Source organism: Salmo trutta, chromosome 12 (assembly GCF_901001165.1).
Source record: "Salmo trutta chromosome 12, fSalTru1.1, whole genome shotgun sequence".
Lineage (NCBI taxonomy): Eukaryota > Metazoa > Chordata > Actinopteri > Salmoniformes > Salmonidae > Salmo > Salmo trutta.
The window spans coordinates 82,596,722-82,618,873 of record NC_042968.1 but is presented as its reverse complement, the minus strand read 5'-3'; the positions used below and the strand labels follow the sequence as shown (position 1 = coordinate 82,618,873).

The 22,152-nt window shown below is 41.5% G+C and overlaps 1 protein-coding gene across 1 annotated transcript in view; it reads right to left on the bottom strand.

Annotated features, from left to right (window-relative positions):
- The window catches only part of nrg2a (neuregulin 2a), a 145,483-nt gene that overhangs the window by 12,335 nt on the left and 110,996 nt on the right, over positions 1 to 22,152 (bottom strand). Inside the window, exons 5-6 of the mRNA XM_029770014.1 lie at positions 11,375 to 11,433; positions 950 to 973 (exon numbers count right to left, since the gene is read on the bottom strand). Coding sequence (XP_029625874.1) covers positions 950 to 973; positions 11,375 to 11,433 — 83 coding nt within the window. The remainder of the gene's footprint in view (positions 1 to 949; positions 974 to 11,374; positions 11,434 to 22,152) is intronic.

The following is a 22,152-nucleotide window of genomic DNA, read 5'->3' as shown; positions in this document are numbered from 1 at the left end:
TCAGGTAATGTTAGAGGGTGGGTCAGCTGTAGATCGGGTAATGTTAGAGGGAGGGCCAGCTGTAGATCAGGTAATGTTAGAGGGAGGGCCAGCTGTAGATCGGGTAATGTTAGAGGGAGGGCCAGCTGTAGATCGGGTAATGTTAGAGGGAGGGTTAGCTGTAGATCCGGTAATGTTAGAGGGAGGGCCAGCTGCAGATCAGGTAATGTTAGAGGGAGGGCCAGCTGTAGATCAGGTAATGTTAGAGGGTGGGTCAGCTGTAGATCGGGTAATGTTAGAGGGAGGGCCAGCTGTAGATCGGGTAATGTTAGAGGGAGGGTCAGCTGTAGATCCGGTAATGTTAGAGGGAGGGCCAGCTGTAGATCGGGTAATGTTAGAGGGAGGGCCAGCTGCAGATCGGGTAATGTTAGAGGGAGGGCCAGCTGCAGATCAGGTAATGTTTGAGGGAGGGCCAGCTGTAGATCAGGTAATGTTAGAGGGAGGGCCAGCTGTAGATCAGGTAATGTTAGAGGGAGGGCCAGCTGCAGATCAGGTCATGTTAGAGGGAGGGCCAGCTGTAGATCAGGTCATGTTAGAGGGAGGGCCAGCTGCAGATCAGGTCATGTTAGAGGGAGGGCCAGCTGTAGATCAGGTCATGTTAGAGGGAGGGCCAGCTGTAGATCAGGTAATGTTAGAAGGAGGGCCAGCTGTAGATCAGGTAATGTTAGAGGGAGGGCCAGCTGCAGATCAGGTCATGTTAGAGGGAGGGTCAGCTCCACAGGGCATGACCAGTGCATTTTTCTGCCCAATAAGATACTGTTAAGATTGATTGACTGATTGATTGGTTAATCAATCAGACCATTTGCTTTAGAGTCAACCTCACAGAGGGAATGGAAGCATGTCAAACTAAACGGAAGGAGATATAGAACACAGCTCTACTCAAGCTGGGAATCAAACGATTGTTCCATACCCATAAATTCAATCCCAAGATGCTCTGCCATTGCAGAAAGTTGACAGTTGAAAAAAAGAAAAAAAGAAGAGGAGAACAGTTTAGGAGACACCTTCCAACATTGATAAACAATAAATATACATTCACAGTATGGGCATTGAGCGACAGGACTGACGGGACAGTTGAGACACGGATGGTGAGTCATAAGTAACAGTTACAGTAACAGGACGGAGCTGGACAACATCAAGCTAAGACCATCAAGACATCCAAACAAGCACCACAGACAGACACAAGACAAGCAGACAAAACAACAGCAAGCAGTTAGACTAGACTAGAGCATGCAAATCCAGATATCCACTTAACTCACTGCCATAATGACAAGATGGGATCTCTGGGCCATCCATTAAGGGCAGATTAAGACATAGTGCACTTCTTAGCTAATGAAACATTATATTACCATGACAGATGGGTCTATAGCACAAGAACATAGATCGTTTTGAAAGTATAGATTAGTCGTCCAGTTAATAGATTTGAATATATTATTTAATTAAATCTATCTTCCTGATCATAAGGGATGTTAGATGTTACTTCTTCTGGTACTCACTACATGGCAGCACAGTCCAATGTTAATGTTCCATTCAACACAGGCAACTCCATTCAGATTCAGGAAACATTCGATGGGACATGACATGTGATCGTGGTATCATGTCCAATGACATGTTAACAGAAAAACCTTACCTGTATGCCATGGGAATACAAAATCCGATCAATTCACTCTAAAATATGACATTATAACCGTGTTATGGGGAAGGGAGGGGATGACTGATAGACAGTAAGTGTATGTTCTGCATGTGATGGAAGGCCTGTGTGACGGTATGAGACGCCTGTGATTGCCTTCATTGAGGGATACATGTATTGGGGAAGACAGAGTGAAGCCTGTGATTGCCTTCATTGAGGGATACATGTATTAGGGAAGACAGAGTCCATCTCAGCAATCACTTCACCAACCTCATCTAAGGACCAGCAACACCTTGATACTATTGACTAAGCTAAGGTGATGTTTCACCTCATCCGCAAAACAAAGTTATCCAATCAGCTTCGGAGGGGGGAGTATATTGCATGGGAAGAAGTGGAGAAGGGCTGCACCATTCCAGCTGCTGAACCCATATCTCTGACAGCCCACTTGCTCTAGTCGGGTTGCAGAAAATCCCAGCTGTTGTCATGACAACATGCTCTTGGGGGGCTGAGGGGGTCTAGCTTTCTGTAGAGCCATCAATGAGATCTTTGGGGTAGGGGAGACTCCCTGATAGGAGGAGGGAAGTGGGATGGATAAGTGGATGGATGAGGTTCGGAGAGAGAGTGTAGGGCTGGAGGGGATTCTGTATGCTTCTATATGTTCTAGTTCTGTTTTGGCCTCAAAAAGCTAACTTCACAGCATGATGAGAATTGCAATACTAGCCCATATATGCTGGAGAGGGTAGATGTATATTACAATGGCTCAACAGTCTCTACTGTACACAATCTACACTGTAGGGCAATAACACAAGGGAATCAATACAGTCATTAGAAATGGTAGCCAACAAGCTAATCCTTAGGTTTTGAAATGCATTTCTTCTCTGACTGACTAGTAAAGTGAGTCGATTTCTAAAGTCCTGTTTGGATCTATATGTTTTGCTGCAGTGCTGTCAGTCGAGTGGTCCTGACCTCTATTGGCTATCAGTCGAGTGGTCCTGACCTCTATTGTGGATGTGCACACTTGAAACTGTGACAGACAGGCATGTGTACGTTTAGAGGAAATTGGTGTACAGAAATGGCCCCCTCTCCAGTGTGCTCTCTGAATTAAATTACACATGTCAGATCTCGCACTGGGAGAGGGTGGAGAGAGGGTGGAGAGAGGGTGGAGCTTCACCCCCTCTGTCTGCCTTTTTTGTCATTCATGTTATTATAAGTGGAGCCTCAAGCGTGTTTCCAATGCTACTCTTGTGTGTACACGCAAAGGTCCTCTCTCAAAGGGGTCACGCATAGTTGGGAATTTTCAGATCATTTCTAAGGAAAAGATTTAGATAAATGGTCTGATGTAATTAATGAATTATATCCCTGGTCGGTCCCGATGTTTATTAAATATTTGGTTTGCTTTGATGTTTTTACAGTATTTTAATTGTGGGTATCTTTCCGTAATGGAGGAGGTTTGAAAAATGTCAACCACACACCCTGCCTAGGTCGTCTCAGCATGTCATTTAAGGAAAAAAGGCTTGGCTCTGTTGACTAGAGTTGACAATGAATACACTTCTTGAAAATAGAGGATATTGTGCAACTCCATGGAGGTTAAACATAACATGACAGTAAGATAGATGTCGATGTAGAGTGAGAGAGCTCCCATAACCTGCTGGCACCTACAGTACGGTTCAGTACAGTACCAGGCTGTATGCATAGGCGCTGGGAAAGATCTGCAGGTGCTTACATTACATATGCTATACATTTTGCAACTAAACAGTGTACAGGAGCACTGTCATCCTGAAATCCACACAAGGCTGACTTGCAAAGGCATGATGTTGATGGATATGTACTGTAGAAAACTACAATACTGCTATACTATAAATCATATACCATGACTTGCCATGGAAACAGAAGGCCCAATGTTTGATCATATACTGTAGAGTGTAGACTTTCTAATTGCATATCATACATTTCCCTGTTATCATGCAAAACATAAAAAACATTATAACAATACTAGAGAACCACTATAACCCTACCAGAGAACCATTATAACCCTACTAGAGAACCACTGTAACCCTACTAGAGAACCATTATGACCCTACTAGAGAACCACTGTAACCCTACTAGAGAACCATTATGACCCTACTAGAGAACCACTATAACCCTACCAGAGAACCATTATGACCCTACTAGAGAACCACTATAACCCTACCAGAGAACCATTATAACCCTACTAGAGAACCACAATAACCCTACTAGACAACCACTATAACCCTATTAGAGAACCATTATAACCCTACTAGAGAACCATTATAACCCTACTAGAGAACCATTATAACCCTACTAGAGAACCATTATAACCCTACTAGAGAACCACTGTAACCCTACTAGAGAACCACTATAACCCTACCAGAGAACCATTATAACCCTACTAGAGAACCATTATAACTCTACTAGAGAACCATTATGACCCTACTAGAGAACCATTATGACCCTACTAGAGAACCACTATAACCATACCAGAGAACCATTATAACCCTACTAGAGAACCATTATAACTCTACTAGAGAACCATTATGACCCTACTAGAGAACCATTATAACCCTACTAGAGAACTATTACTGCCTGTTACTCAGGCCCATAAGCCAGGATATGCATATAAGTGGTATCATTGGATAGAGAACACTTTGACGTTTGTAGAAATGTTAACATAATGTATGAGACTATAACACAATTGATATGGTAGCCGAAAATCCAAAGAAAAACCAACCGGAATTCTTTTTTTTGTTGAGATCCCATGCTCTTTCAATGGAAAACTATGGGTCCTATGCAATTCCAGCTCCCATATTGCAATTCCTATGGCTTCCACTAGATGTCAACAGTCTTTGTTTAAGGTTTCAGGCTTGTTCCTTCCAAAACGAGGAAGAATTTTGAGTTTTGGTACCGGGGATCTAAGTTGGAAATCAGTCTGTGGGCGGGCGACAAAGAGGACGCAGACTTGTTAATTTTACTTTTCAATTGAACATACTTATTTCCGTATGAAATATTATAGTTTAAATACATTTTAGTGTACCTGAGGATTAAATAGAAACATAGTTTGACTTGTTTTAACAAAGTTTAGCGGTAGCTTTTTGGATTCTTTTGTCTGCATGTTGAACGAGTGAATTACTGAAATTGATGGCGCCAACTAAACAGACTTTTTGGGCTATAAAAAATGATTTTATCTAACAAAACAACCATGCATGTTGTAGCTGGGACCCTTGGGATTGCAAGCAGAGAAAGATTTTCAAAAAGTAAGTGATTATTTAATCGCTATTTGTAATTTTATGAAGACTGTGCTGGTTGAAAAATATGTTGTGGGGCGCCGTCCTCAAACAATCGCATGGTATGCTGTCGCTGTAAAGCCTATTGTAAATCGGACAATGCAGTTAGATTAACAAGAATTTAAGCTTTTACAGATATAAGATACTCGTATGTTCATAAATGTTTAATATTACGATTATTTATTTGAATTGCGCGCCCTCCAATTTCACCAAATGTTGTAGACAGGTGTCATGCTGACGGGATGCCTAGCCCTAAGAAGTAAAGAACCATTATAACCCTACTAGAGAACTATTATAACCAACTAGCGAACCACTATAACCCTACTAGCGAACCACTATAACCCTACTAGAGAACCATTATGACCCGACTAGAAAACCATTATAACCATACTATAACCCTTCTAGTGAGTCATTATAACCCTACTAGAGAACCATTAAAACCCTATGAGAGAACCACTGCAACCCTTCTATAACCCTACTAGAGAACCAATATAACTATACTAGAAAACAATGTTAACCCTACTAGAGAACCATTATAACCCACTAGAGAACCACTATAACCCTACGAAAGATCCGCTATAACCCTACTAGAGAACCATTATAACCCACTTGAGAACCATGATAACCCTACTAGAGATTCATTATAACCCTACTAGACAACTACTATAACACTACAAGAGAACCATTAAAACCCACTAGAGAAACACTACGACCCTACTATAACCCTACTAGAGAACCATTTTAACCCTACTAGAGACCCATTATGACCCTCCAACAGAACCATTATAACCCTACAATAACCCTACAAGAGAACCATTATAACCCTAGTATAACCCTACAAGAGAATGATTATAAACCTACTCAAGAACCACTATAACCCTACTAGAAAATCATTATAACCCTACTAGAGAACCACTACAACCCTTCTATAACCTTACTAGAGAACCACTACAACCCTACAAGAGAACCATTATAACCCACTAGAGAACCATTATAACCCTCCTAGACATTCATTATAACCCACTAGAGAACCACTATAACCCTACTAGAGAACCATTATAACTCTACTAGAGAACCATTATAACTCTACTAGAGAACCATTGTAACCCACTAGAGAACCATTATAACCCTACTAGTCATTCATTATAACCCTACTAGACAACCACTATAACCCTATTAGAGAACCATTATAACCCTACTAGAGAACCATTAAAACTCTACTAGAGAACCATTATAACCCTACTAGAGAACCATTATAACCCTACTAGAGAACCATTATAACTCTACTAGAGAACCATTATATTCCACTAGAGAACCACTATAACCCTACTGGAGAACCATTATGACCCTACTAGAGACCCATTATAACCCTACTATAATCCTAGCAGAGAACCACTATAACCAAACTAGAGAAAAATTATAACCCTTCTAGAGAACCATTATAACACTACTATAACCCTACTAGTGAACCCATACAACGCTACTGGAGAACCATTATAACACTTCTATGACCCTACTAGTGAACCTTTATAACCCTACTAGAGAACTATTATTACCCTACTAGAGAACCATTATAACCCTACTCAAGAACCATTATAACCCTACGAGAGAACCATTATAACCCTACTCAAGAACCATTATAACCCACTAGAGAACCACTATAACCCTACTAGAGAACCATTATAAACCAACTAATGAACCATTACAACCCACTAGAGAACCATTATAACTCTACTAGAGAACCATTGTAACCCACTAGAGAACCACTATAACACTACAGGAGAACCATTATAACCCTACTAGAGAACCATTATAACCCTACTAGACAACTACTATAACACTACTAGAGAACCATTTTAACCCACGAGAGAAACACTACAACCCTACTATAACTCTACTAGAGAACCACTTTAACCCTACTAGAGACCCATTATGACCCTCCAACAGAACCATAATAACCCTACAATAACCCTACAAGAGAACGATTATAACCCTAGTATAACCCTACAAGAGAATCATTATAAACCTACTAAAGAACCACTATAACCCTACTAGAAAACCATTATAACCCTACTAGAGAACCACTACAACCCTTCTATAACCTTACTAGAGAACCACTACAACCCTACTAGAGAACCATTGTAACCCACTAGAGAACCATTATAACCCTCCTAGACATTCATTATAACCTTACTAGACAACTACTATAACCCACTAGAGAACCATTATAACCCTACTAGAGAACCATTATAACCCACTAGAGAACCATTATAACCCTACTAGACAACCACTATAACCCTACTAGAGAACCATAATAACTCTACTAGAGAACCATTATATTCCACTAGAGAACCACTATAACCCTACTGGAGAACCATTATGACCCTACTAGAGACCCATTATAACCCTACTATAATCCTAGCAGAGAACCACTATAACCAAACTAGAGAACAATTATAACCCTTCTAGAGAACCATTATAACACTACTATAACCCTACTAGTGAACCCATACAACGCTACTGGAGAACCATTATAACCTTTCTATGACCCTACTAGTGAACCTTTATAACTCTACTAGATAACCATTATAACCCTACTAGACAACCACTATAACCCTACTAGAGAACCATTATAACCCTACTAGAGAACTATTATTACCCTACTAGAGAACCATTATAACCCCACGAGAGAACCATTATAACCCTACTCAAGAACCATTATAACCCTACTCAAGAACCATTATAACCCACTAGAGAACCACTATAACCCTACTAGAGAACCATTATAACCCTACTAGAGAACCATTATAACCCACTAGAGAACCATTATAACTCTACTAGAGAACCATTGTAACCCACTAGAGAACCATTATAACCCTACTAGACATTCATTATAACCCTACTAGACAACCACTGTAACCCTACTAGAGAACCATTATAACCCAACTAATGAACCATTATAACCCACTAGAGAACCATTATAAATCCACTAGAGAAACATTGTAACCCACTAGAGAACCACTATAACCCTACTAGAGGACCACTATAATCCTACTAGAGAACCAATATAATCATACTAGAGAAGCCCTATAACCCTACTAGACAACCACTTTAACCCTACCTTAATCCTACTAGACAACCGCTATAACCCTACCTTAATCCTACTAGACAACCGCTATAACCCTACCTTAATCCTACTAGACAACCGCTATAACCCTACCTTAATCCTACTAGACAACCACTTTAACCCTACCTTAATCCTACTAGACAACCACTTTAACCCTACCTTAATCCTACTAGACAACCGCTATAACCCTACCTTAATCCTACTAGACAACCACTATAACCCTACCTTAATCCTACTAGACAACCACTATAACCCTACCTTAATCCTACTAGACAACCGCTATAACCCTACCTTAATCCTACTAGACAACCGCTATAAACCTACCTTAATCCTACTAGACAACCACTATAACCCTACCTTAATCCTACTAGACAACCGCTATAACCCTACCTTAATCCTACTAGACAACCGCTATAACCCTACCTTAATCCTACTAGACAACCACTATAACCCTACCTTAATCCTACTAGACAACCGCTATAACCCTACCTTAATCCTACTAGACAACCACTTTAACCCTACCTTAATCCTACTAGACAACCGCTATAACCCTACCTTAATCCTACTAGACAACCGCTATAACCCTACCTTAATCCTACTAGACAACCACTTTAACCCTACCTTAATCCTACTAGACAACCACTTTAACCCTACCTTAATCCTACTAGACAACCGCTATAACCCTACCTTAATCCTACTAGACAACCGCTATAACCCTACCTTAATCCTACTAGACAACCACTATAACCCTACCTTACTCCTACTAGACAACCGCTATAACCCTACCTTAATCCTACTAGACAACCACTATAACCCTACCTTAATCCTACTAGACAACCACTATAACCCTACCTTAATCCTACTAGACAACCGCTATAACCCTACCTTAATCCTACTAGACAACCGCTATAACCCTACCTTAATCCTACTAGACAACCGCTATAACCCTACCTTAATCCTACTAGACAACCACTATAACCCTACCTTAATCCTACTAGGCAACCGCTATAACCCTACCTTAATCCTACTAGACAACCGCTATAACCCTACCTTAATCCTACTAGACAACCACTTTAACCCTTTGTGAAATTCTAAGAGGAGTCGATCCCTTCTGGAGATTTAAACTGCCCTTAAAAAATCCCCTCATGGATAAATACTAGTTAACGAAGGGGTCATGTTGATGTGTAAACACAGGGAAACATAGCAACCCTGAGTGGGGCACAAATACATGATCCCACACAGTATGCGGACATACAGGTAAATGCCAAAATAAAGGAAACTCTTGTGTAAATGAGGGTTCCTGAGTTAATTAAGCAATTAACATCCCATCATGCTTAAGGTCCTGTATAAAAATGACTACATTGATGATTACTGCATTGTTGGTTTAGAGCTTGTGAGAAAGGCATTTCACTGTATTTGTGCACTTGACAATAAAACTTGTAACTTGAAAAATGCCCAGTTGCTCATTATTTTGGCTACCATGGCTAGAAGAGATCTCAGTGACTTTGAAAGAGGGGTCTCAAAGAGCATAGAGGGTTTAAAGGGTGTGCAGGTTTGTCTCAGTCACCAGATCTCATCCCAATTGAACACTTATAGGAGATTCTGAAGTGGTGCCTGAGACATCGTTTTAAACCACCATCAACAAAATGATGGAATTTCTTGCATAAGAATTATGTTGCATTCCTCCAATAAAGTTCCAGACTCTTGTAGAGTCTATGCCAAGGTCCATTGAAGCTGTTCTGGCTCGTGGTGGCCCAACACTCTATTAAGACACTTTACATGTTGGTATTTCCTTTATTTGGGCAGATAACTGTACATCAGAGCCAATAGCTTCGAGGGATGAGCTGTCGAGCTCAAGTTCTCCATATGCATCTCTAATCTGGGTGTAATTGTGAGGTTGATGGACATGCTTGCTGGGGTTGCCAATGTGGAGCGCTGGTGTTGGGTTAAGCTCTGTCGCCCCGGGCCACTAGTGCTGTTTAATACTGCACTGTAATTATAGGGCAGGAACTCAGGGCTGAGGAGGACCTCTGTGAGAGCAGGCAGAGTTTGTTGTTTTACTGTGAGAATGGCATTCTGCTGCTGCTAAAGCTTGGGACTTGTTATTGCAAAAACAGAGAGGAGAATACCAGGGTAAGCTCTGTGTGTGTGTGTGTGTGTATGTGCGTGTGCACATGTGTGTTCAGGGAATACAACTAAGAATGGCATTGTCCATACATGTCCTGATCCATGATGTGACCAGTAAAGGCAGGTGTTGTCATTGTAGACTGCCTATGCATTTCATTCAGACAAGCATGTTCCATATGAAGTGATGCAATACCTACATGCTTATTTTGCCTATTGCATTCCTATGGGATTTAGTGATGATCCATGGGCAATATGGATAGTCAAAAAGTACCCTGGGTAGTTTATCTTATCAATAACAAATTGACAAAAGATACAGAGAAATTAGAATAACGACCAGTTAATGTAATCAGTCAATTAGGACTGTAATGTCATTTGTATTGCAACTGTCAATGTCATTAAGCTGAATCAGGCGTCATCGGTCTTATTCCTAACAGCTATGTCACCTGACATTCCTGTTTGATAACTAATTCAATATAATCAGGGTATTTCTGTCCATGGATCAGCACTAATGTTATCACAAATTACTTTGGTTTTCTCCCTAACTGGAGACACACACAGCAATCCAAGTATTCCATTCTAGCAGAGCACATGCAATTACTGTACATATCAATGTCAAGGACATTCAGTACCAAGTCACATGCCGACTGAACGTGTTGAAGGAGATCCAGTGAATGCATCTCTACGCTAAATCTATGTAATGCAGTCATTTGTTTTAAAATTAGAACATCAACAAATGAATGATGTTGGTCTGAACGGAGCATCGCCACGGGGATGAGTCAACACACACAGATGATAGAGCAACAACTATTAGGACCAAACAACACAGAGTCATGCCACATGTCAACATCCTGTACCACATGCAGGACAGACACAGGCAGGCAGGCAGGCAGGCAGGCAGGCAGGCAGGCAGGCAGGCAGGCAGGCAGGCAGGCAGGCAGACAGACAGACAGACAGACAGACAGACAGACAGACAGACAGACAGACAGACAGACAGACAGACAGACAGACAGACAGACAGACAGACAGACAGACAGACAGACAGACAGACAGACAGACAGACAGACAGACAGACAGACAGAGAGGCAGGCAGGCAGGCAGGCAGAGAGGCAGGCAGAGAGGCAGATAGAGAGACAGAAGAGGAAATGGACATACGGTAGAAACTGGCCATGACGTAGTTTTGACAGCGATCACCAGTAAAGTCATTCGGACACCTGATGGAAAGAAATAAAACCACAAAAAGAGAGGGAGGTGGGAGGGAGGAGGAAGGGAGGAAGAAGGGAAGAGGAAGGGAGGAGGAAGGGAGAAGTGAGGGAGGGAGGAGGGAGTGAGAGAGAGCAGCGATGGAGGGTATCGAGAGGAGAGGATATGAACAAGAGACAGGGAGGAGGTGAAAGGAGAACGACAGAGAAAACTGAATTAGAACCACAGCAACACCAGAGACAGTAGAAGCAAAGCGATCCCACCGGTGATACTATTGTGCCGCACACCACCCATGGCTTTGGTTGACCTGAGAGGAAGGAGGAGGAGGAGGAAGAGGACCACAGAGGAAACCCAGTGACAACGTGACTCTGTTCTCAGCTGTTGGTGTCATGTGAACATACTTTTGTAAGGATTGGGCATGCGCAACCGCAGCGGCTCAGTCTGCAAACACCGCTGGCCGAAGAATTCATCTGGACATCTGGGGAGGAGGAGAGGGGGACAACATGATGTGAAAAACGCAGCAGTGAAGTCTGTACACACGTTACTGGTGAAGGCCTGAAAGAGAGGTTACATTACAATATGCAATATGGTGGTCCAGAAACATTACTAAAAAGCATCACTAGGTTTTGGCTTACTCTGTAAATAATTGGGTTACTTGATGAATAGAAGACAGTTGACCATGAGGACCATCAGGACTCAATGATCTCTACCATCCTAGTCTATCTGTATCATCTAACAATCAATAGTGTCATGTGTTCAAACAAATGAACACTGGTAGGAACATGTATGCTCATGAAGGAAACATTTCCACACCACCAGGTCTTAGCAAACAAACTGTAGTTGCATCCAACGGCGCCTGTTGGTAGATAATCAGGTAACTTGGAAGCATAGAACTGGAAACAATGGGACTGAGGCATATAGCTGGATCAAACAATAGACAATATAGGATATGGACTCATGGCAACATTAGACAACTTTTGAAGGGCTCAAAACATCTGGATTCTGGAGTGAAGCATCACTTTAACAAACTCTGCCTTTGCATTGGATGGCACTTTATAAAACAGTCAAAGTAAAAATCAAATTAGATCATATCAAATTGTATTGGTCACACACGTGTTTAGCAGATGTTATTGGTCACATACACGTGTTTAGCAGATGTTATTGGTCACACACATGGTTAGCAGATGTTATTCCGGGTGTAGTGAAATGCTTGTTTCTCTAGCTCCAACAGCGCAGTAATATCTAACAAGTAATATCTTACAATACACACAATCTAAAGTAAAGAAATGGAATTAAGAATATATAAATATTTGGACGAGTAATGTCAGCGCGGCATTGATTAAGCTACAGCAGAATAGGATAGAATACAGTATATACATATGAGATGGGCAATGCAAAATATGTAAACATTATTAAAGTGACTAGTGTTCCATTATTAAAGTGGCCATTGATTTCAAGTCTATGTACACTGCTCAAAAAAATAAAGGGAACACTTAAACAACACAATGTAACTCCAAGTCAATCACACTTCTGTGAAATCAAACTGTCCACTTAGGAAGCAACACTGATTGACAATACATTTCACATGCTGTTGTGCAAATGGAATAGACAACAGGTGGAAATTATAGGCAATTAGCAAGACACCCCCAATAAAGGAGTGGTTCTGCAGGTGGGGACCACAGACCACTTCTCAGTTCCTATGCTTCCTGGCTGATGTTTTGGTCACTTTTGAATGCTGGTGGTGCTTTCACTTTAGTAGTAGCTTGAGACGGAGTCTACAACCCACACAAGTGGCTCAGGTAGTGCAGCTCATCCAGGATGGCACATCAATGCGAGCTGTGGCAAGAAGGTTTGCTGTGTCTGTCAGCGTAGTGTCCAGAGCATGGAGGCGCTACCAGGAGACAGGCCAGTACATCAGGAGAAGTGGAGGAGGCCGTAGGAGGGCAACAACCCAGCAGCAGGACCGCTACCTCCGCCTTTGTGCAAGGAGGAGCAGGAGGAGCACTGCCAGAGCCCTGCAAAATGACCTCCAGCAGGCCACAAATGTGCATGTGTCTGCTCAAACGGTCAGAAACAGACTCCATGAGGGTGGTATGAGGGCCCGACGTCCACAGGTGGGGGTTGTGCTTACAGCCCAACACTGTGCAGGATGTTTGGCATTTGCCAGAGAACACCAAGATTGGCAAATTCGCCACTGGCGCCCTGTGCTCTTCACAGATGAAGCAGGTTCACACTGAGCACATGTGACAGACGTGACAGAGTCTGGAGACGCCGTGGAGAACGTTCTGCTGCCTGCAACATCCTCCAGCATGACCGGTTTGGCGGTGGGTCAGTCATGGTGTGGGGTGGCATTTCTTTGGGGGGCCGCACAGCCCTCCATGTGCTCGCCAGAGGTAGCCTGACTGCCATTAGGTACCGAGATGAGATCCTCAGACCCCTTGTGAGACCATATGCTGGTGCGGTTGGCCATGGGTTCCTCCTAATGCAAGACAATGCTAGACCTCATCTGGCTGGAGTGTGTCAGCAGTTCCTGCAAGAGGAAGGCATTGATGCTATGGACTGGCCCGCCCGTTCCCCAGACCTGAATCCAATTGAGCACATCTGGGACATCATGTCTCGCTCCATCCACCAACGCCACGTTGCACCACAGACTGTCCAGGAGTTGGCGGATGTTTTTGTCCAGGTCTGCGAGGAGATCCCTCAGGAGACCATCCGCCACCTCATCAGGAGCATGCACAGGCGTTGTAGGGATGTCATACAGGCACGTGGAGGCCACACACACTACTGAGCCTCCTTTTGACTTGTTTTAAGGACATTACATCAAAGTTGGATCAGTCTGTAGTGTGGTTTTCCACTTTCATTTTGAGTGTGACTCCAAATCCAGACCTCCATGGGTTGATAAATTGGATTTCCATTGATTATTTTTGTGTGATTTTGTTGTCAGCACATTCAACTATCTAAAGAAAAAAGTATTTAATAAGATTATTTCATTCATTCAGATCTAGGATGTGTTATTTTAGTGTTCCCTTTATTCTTTTGAGCAGTATATATAGGTCAGCAGCCTCTAATGTACTAGTGATGGCAATTTAACAGTCTGATGGCCTTGAGATAGAAGCTGTTTTTCAGTCTCTCAGTCCCAGCTTTGATGCACCTGTACTGACCTCGCCTTCTGAATGATAGCGGGGTAAACAGGCAGTGGTGATCTTGATGATCTTTTTGCCCTTCCTGTGACATCGGGTGATGTAGGTGTCCTGGAGGGCAGGTAGCTTGCCCCCGGTGATGTGTTTTGCAGACCGCACCATCCTCTGGAGAGCCCTGCTGTTGTGCCGTACCAGGTGGTGATACAGCCCGACAGGATGCTCTCAATTGTGTGTCTGTAAAATTTAGTGAGGGTTTTAGGTGCCAAGCCAAATTTCTTCAGCCTCCTGAGGTTGTGTGGGTGGACCATTTCAATTTGTCAGTGATGTGTACGCCGAGGAACTTGAATCTTCCACGTTTTCCCCTGCGGTCCCGTCAAAGTGGATAGGGGGGTGTTCCCTCTGCTGTTTCCTGAAGTCCACGATCAGCTCCTTAGTTTTGTTGACGTTGGGTAAGAGGTTATTTTCCTGGCACCACTGTCCCAGGGCACTCCCATCCTCCCTGTAGGCTGTCTCATCATTGTTGGTAATCAGGCCTACTACTGTTGTGTCGTCTGCAAACTTGATTATTGAGTTGGAGGTGTGCTTGGCCACGCAGTCATGGGTGAACAGGGAGTACAGGAGGGGGCTGAGCACGCATCCTTGTGGGGCCCCAGTGTTGAGGATCAGCGAAGTGGAGGTGTTGTTTCCTACCTTCACCACCTGGGGGCGGCCCGTCAGGAAGTCCAGGGCGGGGTTCAGACCCAGGGCCTCAAGCTTAATGATGAGCTTGGAGGGTACTATGGTGTTGAATGCTGAGCTATAGTCAATGAACAGCATTCTTACATAGGTATTCCTCTTGTCCAGATGGAATAGGGCAGTTTGCAGGTCTACTCTACGGTATCAGGTAAGATAGAGGTGTTATGATCCTTGACTAGTCTCTCAAAGTACTTGATGACAGAAGTGAGTGCTACGGGGCAGGAACAACGGTGGACATCTTGAAGCATGTGGGGACAACAGACTGGGATAGGGAGAGATTGAATATATCCGTAAACACTCCAGCCAGCTGGTCTGCGCATGCTCTGAGGACACGGCTAAGGATGCCGTCTGGGCCGGCAATTTTGTGAGGGTTAACACGCTTAAATGTCTTACTCACGTCGGCCACGGAGAAGGAGAGCACACAGTCCTTGGAAGCGGGCCACATCAGTGGCACTGTGTAATCCTCAAAGCGGGCGGTGAAGGTGTTTAGCTTGTCCGGAAGCAAGACGTCAGTGTCCACGACGTGGCTGGTTTTCCCTTTGTAGTCCGTAACTGTCTGTAGACATGGCTGGCAGACTTAATAGGAGGGAACACTATTCAAAATACAAAAACATTCCCTTTTTTCCAGTCTGTCTCTTCCTCTTCCTCTCTCCTAATATCCCCAATTTTGCAGATATTAGGCCGCCCGTCCCCACCTCCCCATCTGTGCTGCAAACAGATTAGAACTGACAGGTACACCAGTGAGAAAGGCAGAGGTCATGGAATAATGTTCCCCTGATCGAGAGTGCCAGAGGGGTGGGCCTACATGTGTGCTCAAGTGCCCCAACAGGGAGGTAGGGGGGTGCATGGGGAAACAGGGAGGTAGGGGGGTGCATGGGGAAACAGGGAGGTAGGGGGGTGCATGGGGAAACAGGGAGGTAGGGGGGTGCATGGGGAAACAGGGAGGTAGGGGGGTGCATGGGGAAACCAACTCACAGGGATGAAACAACCCCCCTCTAATCACACCATCCCCCTCTCTTTCTAACCTCTTGGCCTCTTCCTTCTTCACATGGGGTACAAATAGCCCTCCATCATTTGACTTGGGTCCTGTACAGAAGAGAACTCAGTCTGATACATATTTTGAACCTTTATTATCCTGGTAATAAAAAGCAGTAGGCCCCCTGCCTGTGCACTCCATCTTATAGCAACCACATATCATTTTGGTCATGATGTTCTGGGAGACTCTTCATTGCACTTTTATGTCTCTCTCTGTGCCCATGTCTTTGTTCCCTGCCCTTTCTACATGTCTGGTGGAGAGGAGTTCATTTAATATGGTTAAGACAGTTGATGCCCAGAGTTACAGTGTCACGCCTCTTTCATGTTGGCAAAGCTCTGTTGAATTTGCTCATGAACCACTACAACCATATTTATAATAATAACAACAATAATAATCATTGATTCAACTTTTATAGTGCTGTACATAAAGAACATTTCAAAGTGCTGTAAAGCAACAAAAACAAAAAACAAGCAATTTAAAAACAACATAATTATTCATCATGAGTAGATCGACAGTCAAGAGACTAAAGGTTGAGAATGTTCATGGCTTGATTGAGGTCAGCGGAGGGAGGAGGTGTTCAAAGAGAAGAGCCGGAAGCAGGGAGGCAGCGCGTTGTCATCATGGTGTCACACTATCTGTGGCTTTGTAGTAGGACTCAGTCAGATGAAGTGAGAGTTCCGTACTAGCCACTGGACTACAAGCTAGCTAGCTAGCTACTCTTCACTACTACCAAAATTCAACTCACACTCGGGTGATGCTATGGCCGTCATGTGGCGCCAGAAAGCACACCACATACCACACCAATAGTAATTCAGGAGTAGCCTCATAAATTAGTCCTCTATACAGCCATGGTCATCTGTCATTTTGGTACACCTCTGTATACGGGCTTCTCTCCATCCTCAACCACCAGACAGATATTTATGGGGACACCTGTCCACTTAATCAAAAACACTGCTGCAGCCCCCTCTCCCAATCATTCTATTCTTCTTCTTCTTCTTCTTGTGTCTCCTTAGCCCCCTCTCCCCTCTCCCAACGAATCAGGATGTGTGGTTCATTGAGGGGTGCCAACATTCCACACTCTCTCTCCACCAACAGGACCGTTAATCCACCAGAGGTCATTCCTGGTGATTTATGAGATTTCTAAAATGTCTCCCAGAAGTATTATGATATTCCATCATGTCTAATGACTCATACTGAGTGATATGTTAAACTGAGGACCACACAATAATAGGGAAAGACTGCTGGAGAAATGACTAAGACCAATGCACTGTCACTGAAAAATCTACAAATGTTGAAATCTGTCCTCGTAAAGGAAATGGTGTACGAATCGAGCACATATTGAAAGAAATCTATATCGGTTTGAGGTTTTTAAACAGGATTAAATATCTTCTTTCAACATAAACCAAGCACACAGCACATAGCGCACAAGCATTTCAGCAGAACAAACCCATTAGACTAAAGACACAGTAATGACCCCAAAGGCAATTAGCAGTGAGATATCTGATGGGTGTTCTTCTTTTTCCTTCGTGAAGAATATTGGTCTGATGAGTCTTACATGTACCTCCGACCTACAGTACAGACTGTACTTGATCCAGACTCATATCATTCACTGTTCCTGTCTGTTTTCTTGTCCCCGACTTGCAGGAATCTTTATCGAGCAGACATTGCTAATGTGGCTGATACTGTGTAACATGTCATGCCATGAACTACAGTGCTACTGGATTACCTTCAGGGTCATTCGTTTAACTTTTCCTTCCCCTCTAAAGAACTATATATTTCAAAGTGAAGGAGCCGGGCATTCAAATAGGGCCAGCTGTCGGCCGGACTTGTTCAGCCGATGAGTAATACTGGCTGAAGCCTGGCCTATATTGAATGAGATGGCTTTGGGGCAACAATTCCCTGCAGGCCTCCACTGCATTATCCAACTTTTCTGGACCCGTGCCTCGACCGTGAGTGAATTAGCTGCAGCAATTGAGTTATTGCTCCCTCCAATTTGTACACAGCTTATTGAATGGCTGTTGCAGCCATGTCCTCACTGCTTGCTGAGCAGTGTTGCTGGGGCCAGCAGAACACACACAACGGCTGGCCAGGGGACCTACACACCATTCTTCATCGTAGACCAACATGGAAGCGCATGATATTTACATAATAATTATAGTACAGCTTCATAATGTTGTTATGGTACAGCTTCATAATGCTGTTATAGTACAGCTTCATAATGTTGTTATAGTACAGCTTCATAATGCTGTTATAGTACAGCTTCATGAGGCTGTTATAGTACAGCTTCATAATGCTTTTATAGTACAGCTTCATAATGCTGTTATAGTACAGCTTCATAATTATGTTATAGTACAGCTTCATAATAATGTTATAGTACAGCTTCATAATGATGTTATGGTACAGCTTCATAAGGCTGTTATAGTAGATCTTCATGAGGCTGTTATAGTACAGCTTCATAATGCTGTTATAGTACAGCTTCATAATGTTGTTATGGTACAGCTTCATAATGCTGTTATAGTACAGCTTCATAATGCTGTTATAGTACAGCTTCGTAATGATGTTATGGTACAGCTTCATAATGTTGTTATAGTACAGCTTCATAATGCTGTTATAGTACAGCTTCATAATGTTGTTATAGTACAGCTTCATAATGCTGTTATAGTACAGCTTCATAATGATGTTATAGTACAGCTTCATAATGCTGTTATAGTACAGCTTCATAATGTTGTTATAGTACAGCTTCATAATGCTGTTATAGTACAGCTTCATATTGTTGTTATAGTACAGCTTCATAATGCTGTTATAGTACAGCTTCATAATGTTGTTATAGTACAGCTTCATAGTGATGTTATAGTACAGCTTCATAATGATGTTGTAGTACAGCTTCGTAATGCTGTTATAGTACAGCTTCATAATGATGTTATAGTACAGCTTCATAATGTTGTTACAGTACAGCTTCATAATGTTGTTACAGTACAGCTTCATAATGTTGTTATAGTACAGCTTCATAATGTTGTTATAGTACAGCTTCATAATGTTGTTATAGTACAGCTTCATAATGATGTTATAGTACAGCTTCATAATGATGTTATAGTACAGCTTCATAATGTTGTTATAGTACAGCTTCATAATGTTGTTATAGTACAGCTTCATAATGTTGTTATAGTACAGCTTCATAATGCTGTTATAGTACAGCTTCATGAGGCTGTTATAGTACAGCTTCATAATGATATTATAGTACAGCTTCATAATGCTGTTATAGTACAGCTTCATAATGCTGTTATAGTACAGCTTCATGAGGCTGTTATAGTACAGCTTCATAATGATATTATAGTACAGCTTCATCATGCTGTTATAGTACAGCTTCATGAGGCTGTTATAGTACAGCTTCATAATGCTGTTATAGTACAGCTTCATAATGCTGTTATAGTACAGCTTCATAATGATGTTATAGTACAGCTTCACGAGGCTGTTATAGTACAGCTTCATAATGCTGTTATAGTACAGCTTCATAATGTTGTTATGGTACAGCTTCATAATGCTGTTATAGTACAGCTTCATAATGCTGTTATAGTACAGCTTCATAATGCTGTTATAGTACAGCTTCATAATGCTGTTATAGTACAGCTTCATAATGATGTTATAGTACAGCTTCATAATGTTGTTATAGTACAGCTTCATAATACTGTTATAGTACAGCTTCGTAATGATGTTATGGTACAGCTTCATAATGTTGTTAAAGTACAGCTTCATAATGCTGTTATAGTACAGCTTCATAATGTTGTTATAGTACAGCTTCATAATACTGTTATAGTACAGCTTCATAATGATGTTATAGTACAGCTTCATAATGCTGTTATAGTACAGCTTCATAGTGATGTTATAGTACAGCTTCATAAGGCTGTTATATTACAGCTTCATAATACTGTTATAGTACAGCTTCATAATGTTGTTATAGTACAGCTTCATAATGTTGTTATAGTACAGCTTCATAATGATGTTATAGTACAGCTTCATAAGGCTGTTATAGTACAGCTTCATAATGCTGTTATAGTACAGCTTCATAATGATGTTATAGTACAGCTTCACGAGGCTGTTATAGTACAGCTTCATAATGCTGTTATAGTACAGCTTCATAATGTTGTTATGGTACAGCTTCATAATGCTGTTATAGTACAGCTTCATAATGCTGTTATAGTACAGCTTCATAATGCTGTTATAGTACAGCTTCATAATGCTGTTATAGTACAGCTTCATAATGATGTTATAGTACAGCTTCATAATGTTGTTATAGTACAGCTTCATAATACTGTTATATTACAGATTCATAATACTGTTATAGTACAGCTTCATAATGTTGTTATAGTACAGCTTCATAATGTTGTTATAGTACAGCTTCATAATGATGTTATAGTACAGCTTCATAAGGCTGTTATAGTACAGCTTCATAATGATGTTATAGTACAGCTTCATAATGTTGTTATAGTACAGCTTCATAATGCTGTTATAGTACAGCTTCATAATGATGTTATAGTACAGCTTCATAATACTGTTATAGTACAGCTTCATAATGTTGTTATAGTACAGCTTCATAATGATGTTATAGTACAGCTTCATAATGATGTTATAGTACAGCTTCATAATGATGTTATAGTACAGCTTCATAATGCTGTTATAGTACAGCTTCATAATGCTGTTATAGTACAGCTTCATAATGCTGTTATAGTACAGCTTCATAATGTTGTTATAGTACAGCTTCATAGTGATGTTATAGTACAGCTTCATAATGCAGTTATAGTACAGCTTCATAATACTGTTATGGTACAGCTTCATAGTGATGTTATAGTAGAGCTTCATGAGGCTGTTATAGTACAACTTCATAATGCTGTTATAGTACAGCTTCATAAGGCTGTTATAGTACAGCTTCATAATGCAGTTATAGTACAGCTTCATAATACTGTTATGGTACAGCTTCATAATGCTGTTATAGTACAGCTTCATAATGATGTTATAGTACAGCTTCATAATGATGTTATAGTACAGCTTCATAATGTTGTTAGAGTACAGCTTCATAATGTTGTTTTAGTACAGCTTCATAATGATATTATAGTACAGCTTCATAATGCTGTTATAGTACAGCTTCATAATGCTGTTATAGTACAGCTTCATAATGCAGTTATTGTACAGCTTCATAATGATGTTATAGTACAGCTTCATAATGTTGTTTTAGTACAGCTTCATAATGATATTATAGTACAGCTTCATAATGCTGTTATAGTACAGCTTCATAATGCTGTTATAGTACAGCTTCATAATGCAATTATAGTACAGCTTCATAATGATGTTATAGTACAGCTTCATAATGCTGTTATAGTACAGCTTCATAATGATGTTATAGTACAGCTTCATAATGCTGTTATAGTACAGCTTCATAATGTTGTTATAGTACAGCTTCATAATGCTGTTATAGTGCAGCTTCATAATGATATTATAGTACAGCTTCATAATGCTATTATAGTACAGCTTCATAATGCTGTTATAGTACAGCTTCATAATGTTGTTATAGTACAGCTTCATAATGATGTTATAGTACAGCTTCATAATGATGTTATAGTACAGCTTCATAATGTTGTTATAGTACAGCTTCATAATGTTGTTATAGTACAGCTTCATAATGTTGTTATAGTACAGCTTCATAATGCTGTTATAGTACAGCTTCATGAGGCTGTTATAGTACAGCTTCATAATGTTGTTATAGTACAGCTTCATAATGTTGTTATAGTACAGCTTCATAATGTTGTTATAGTACAGCTTCATAA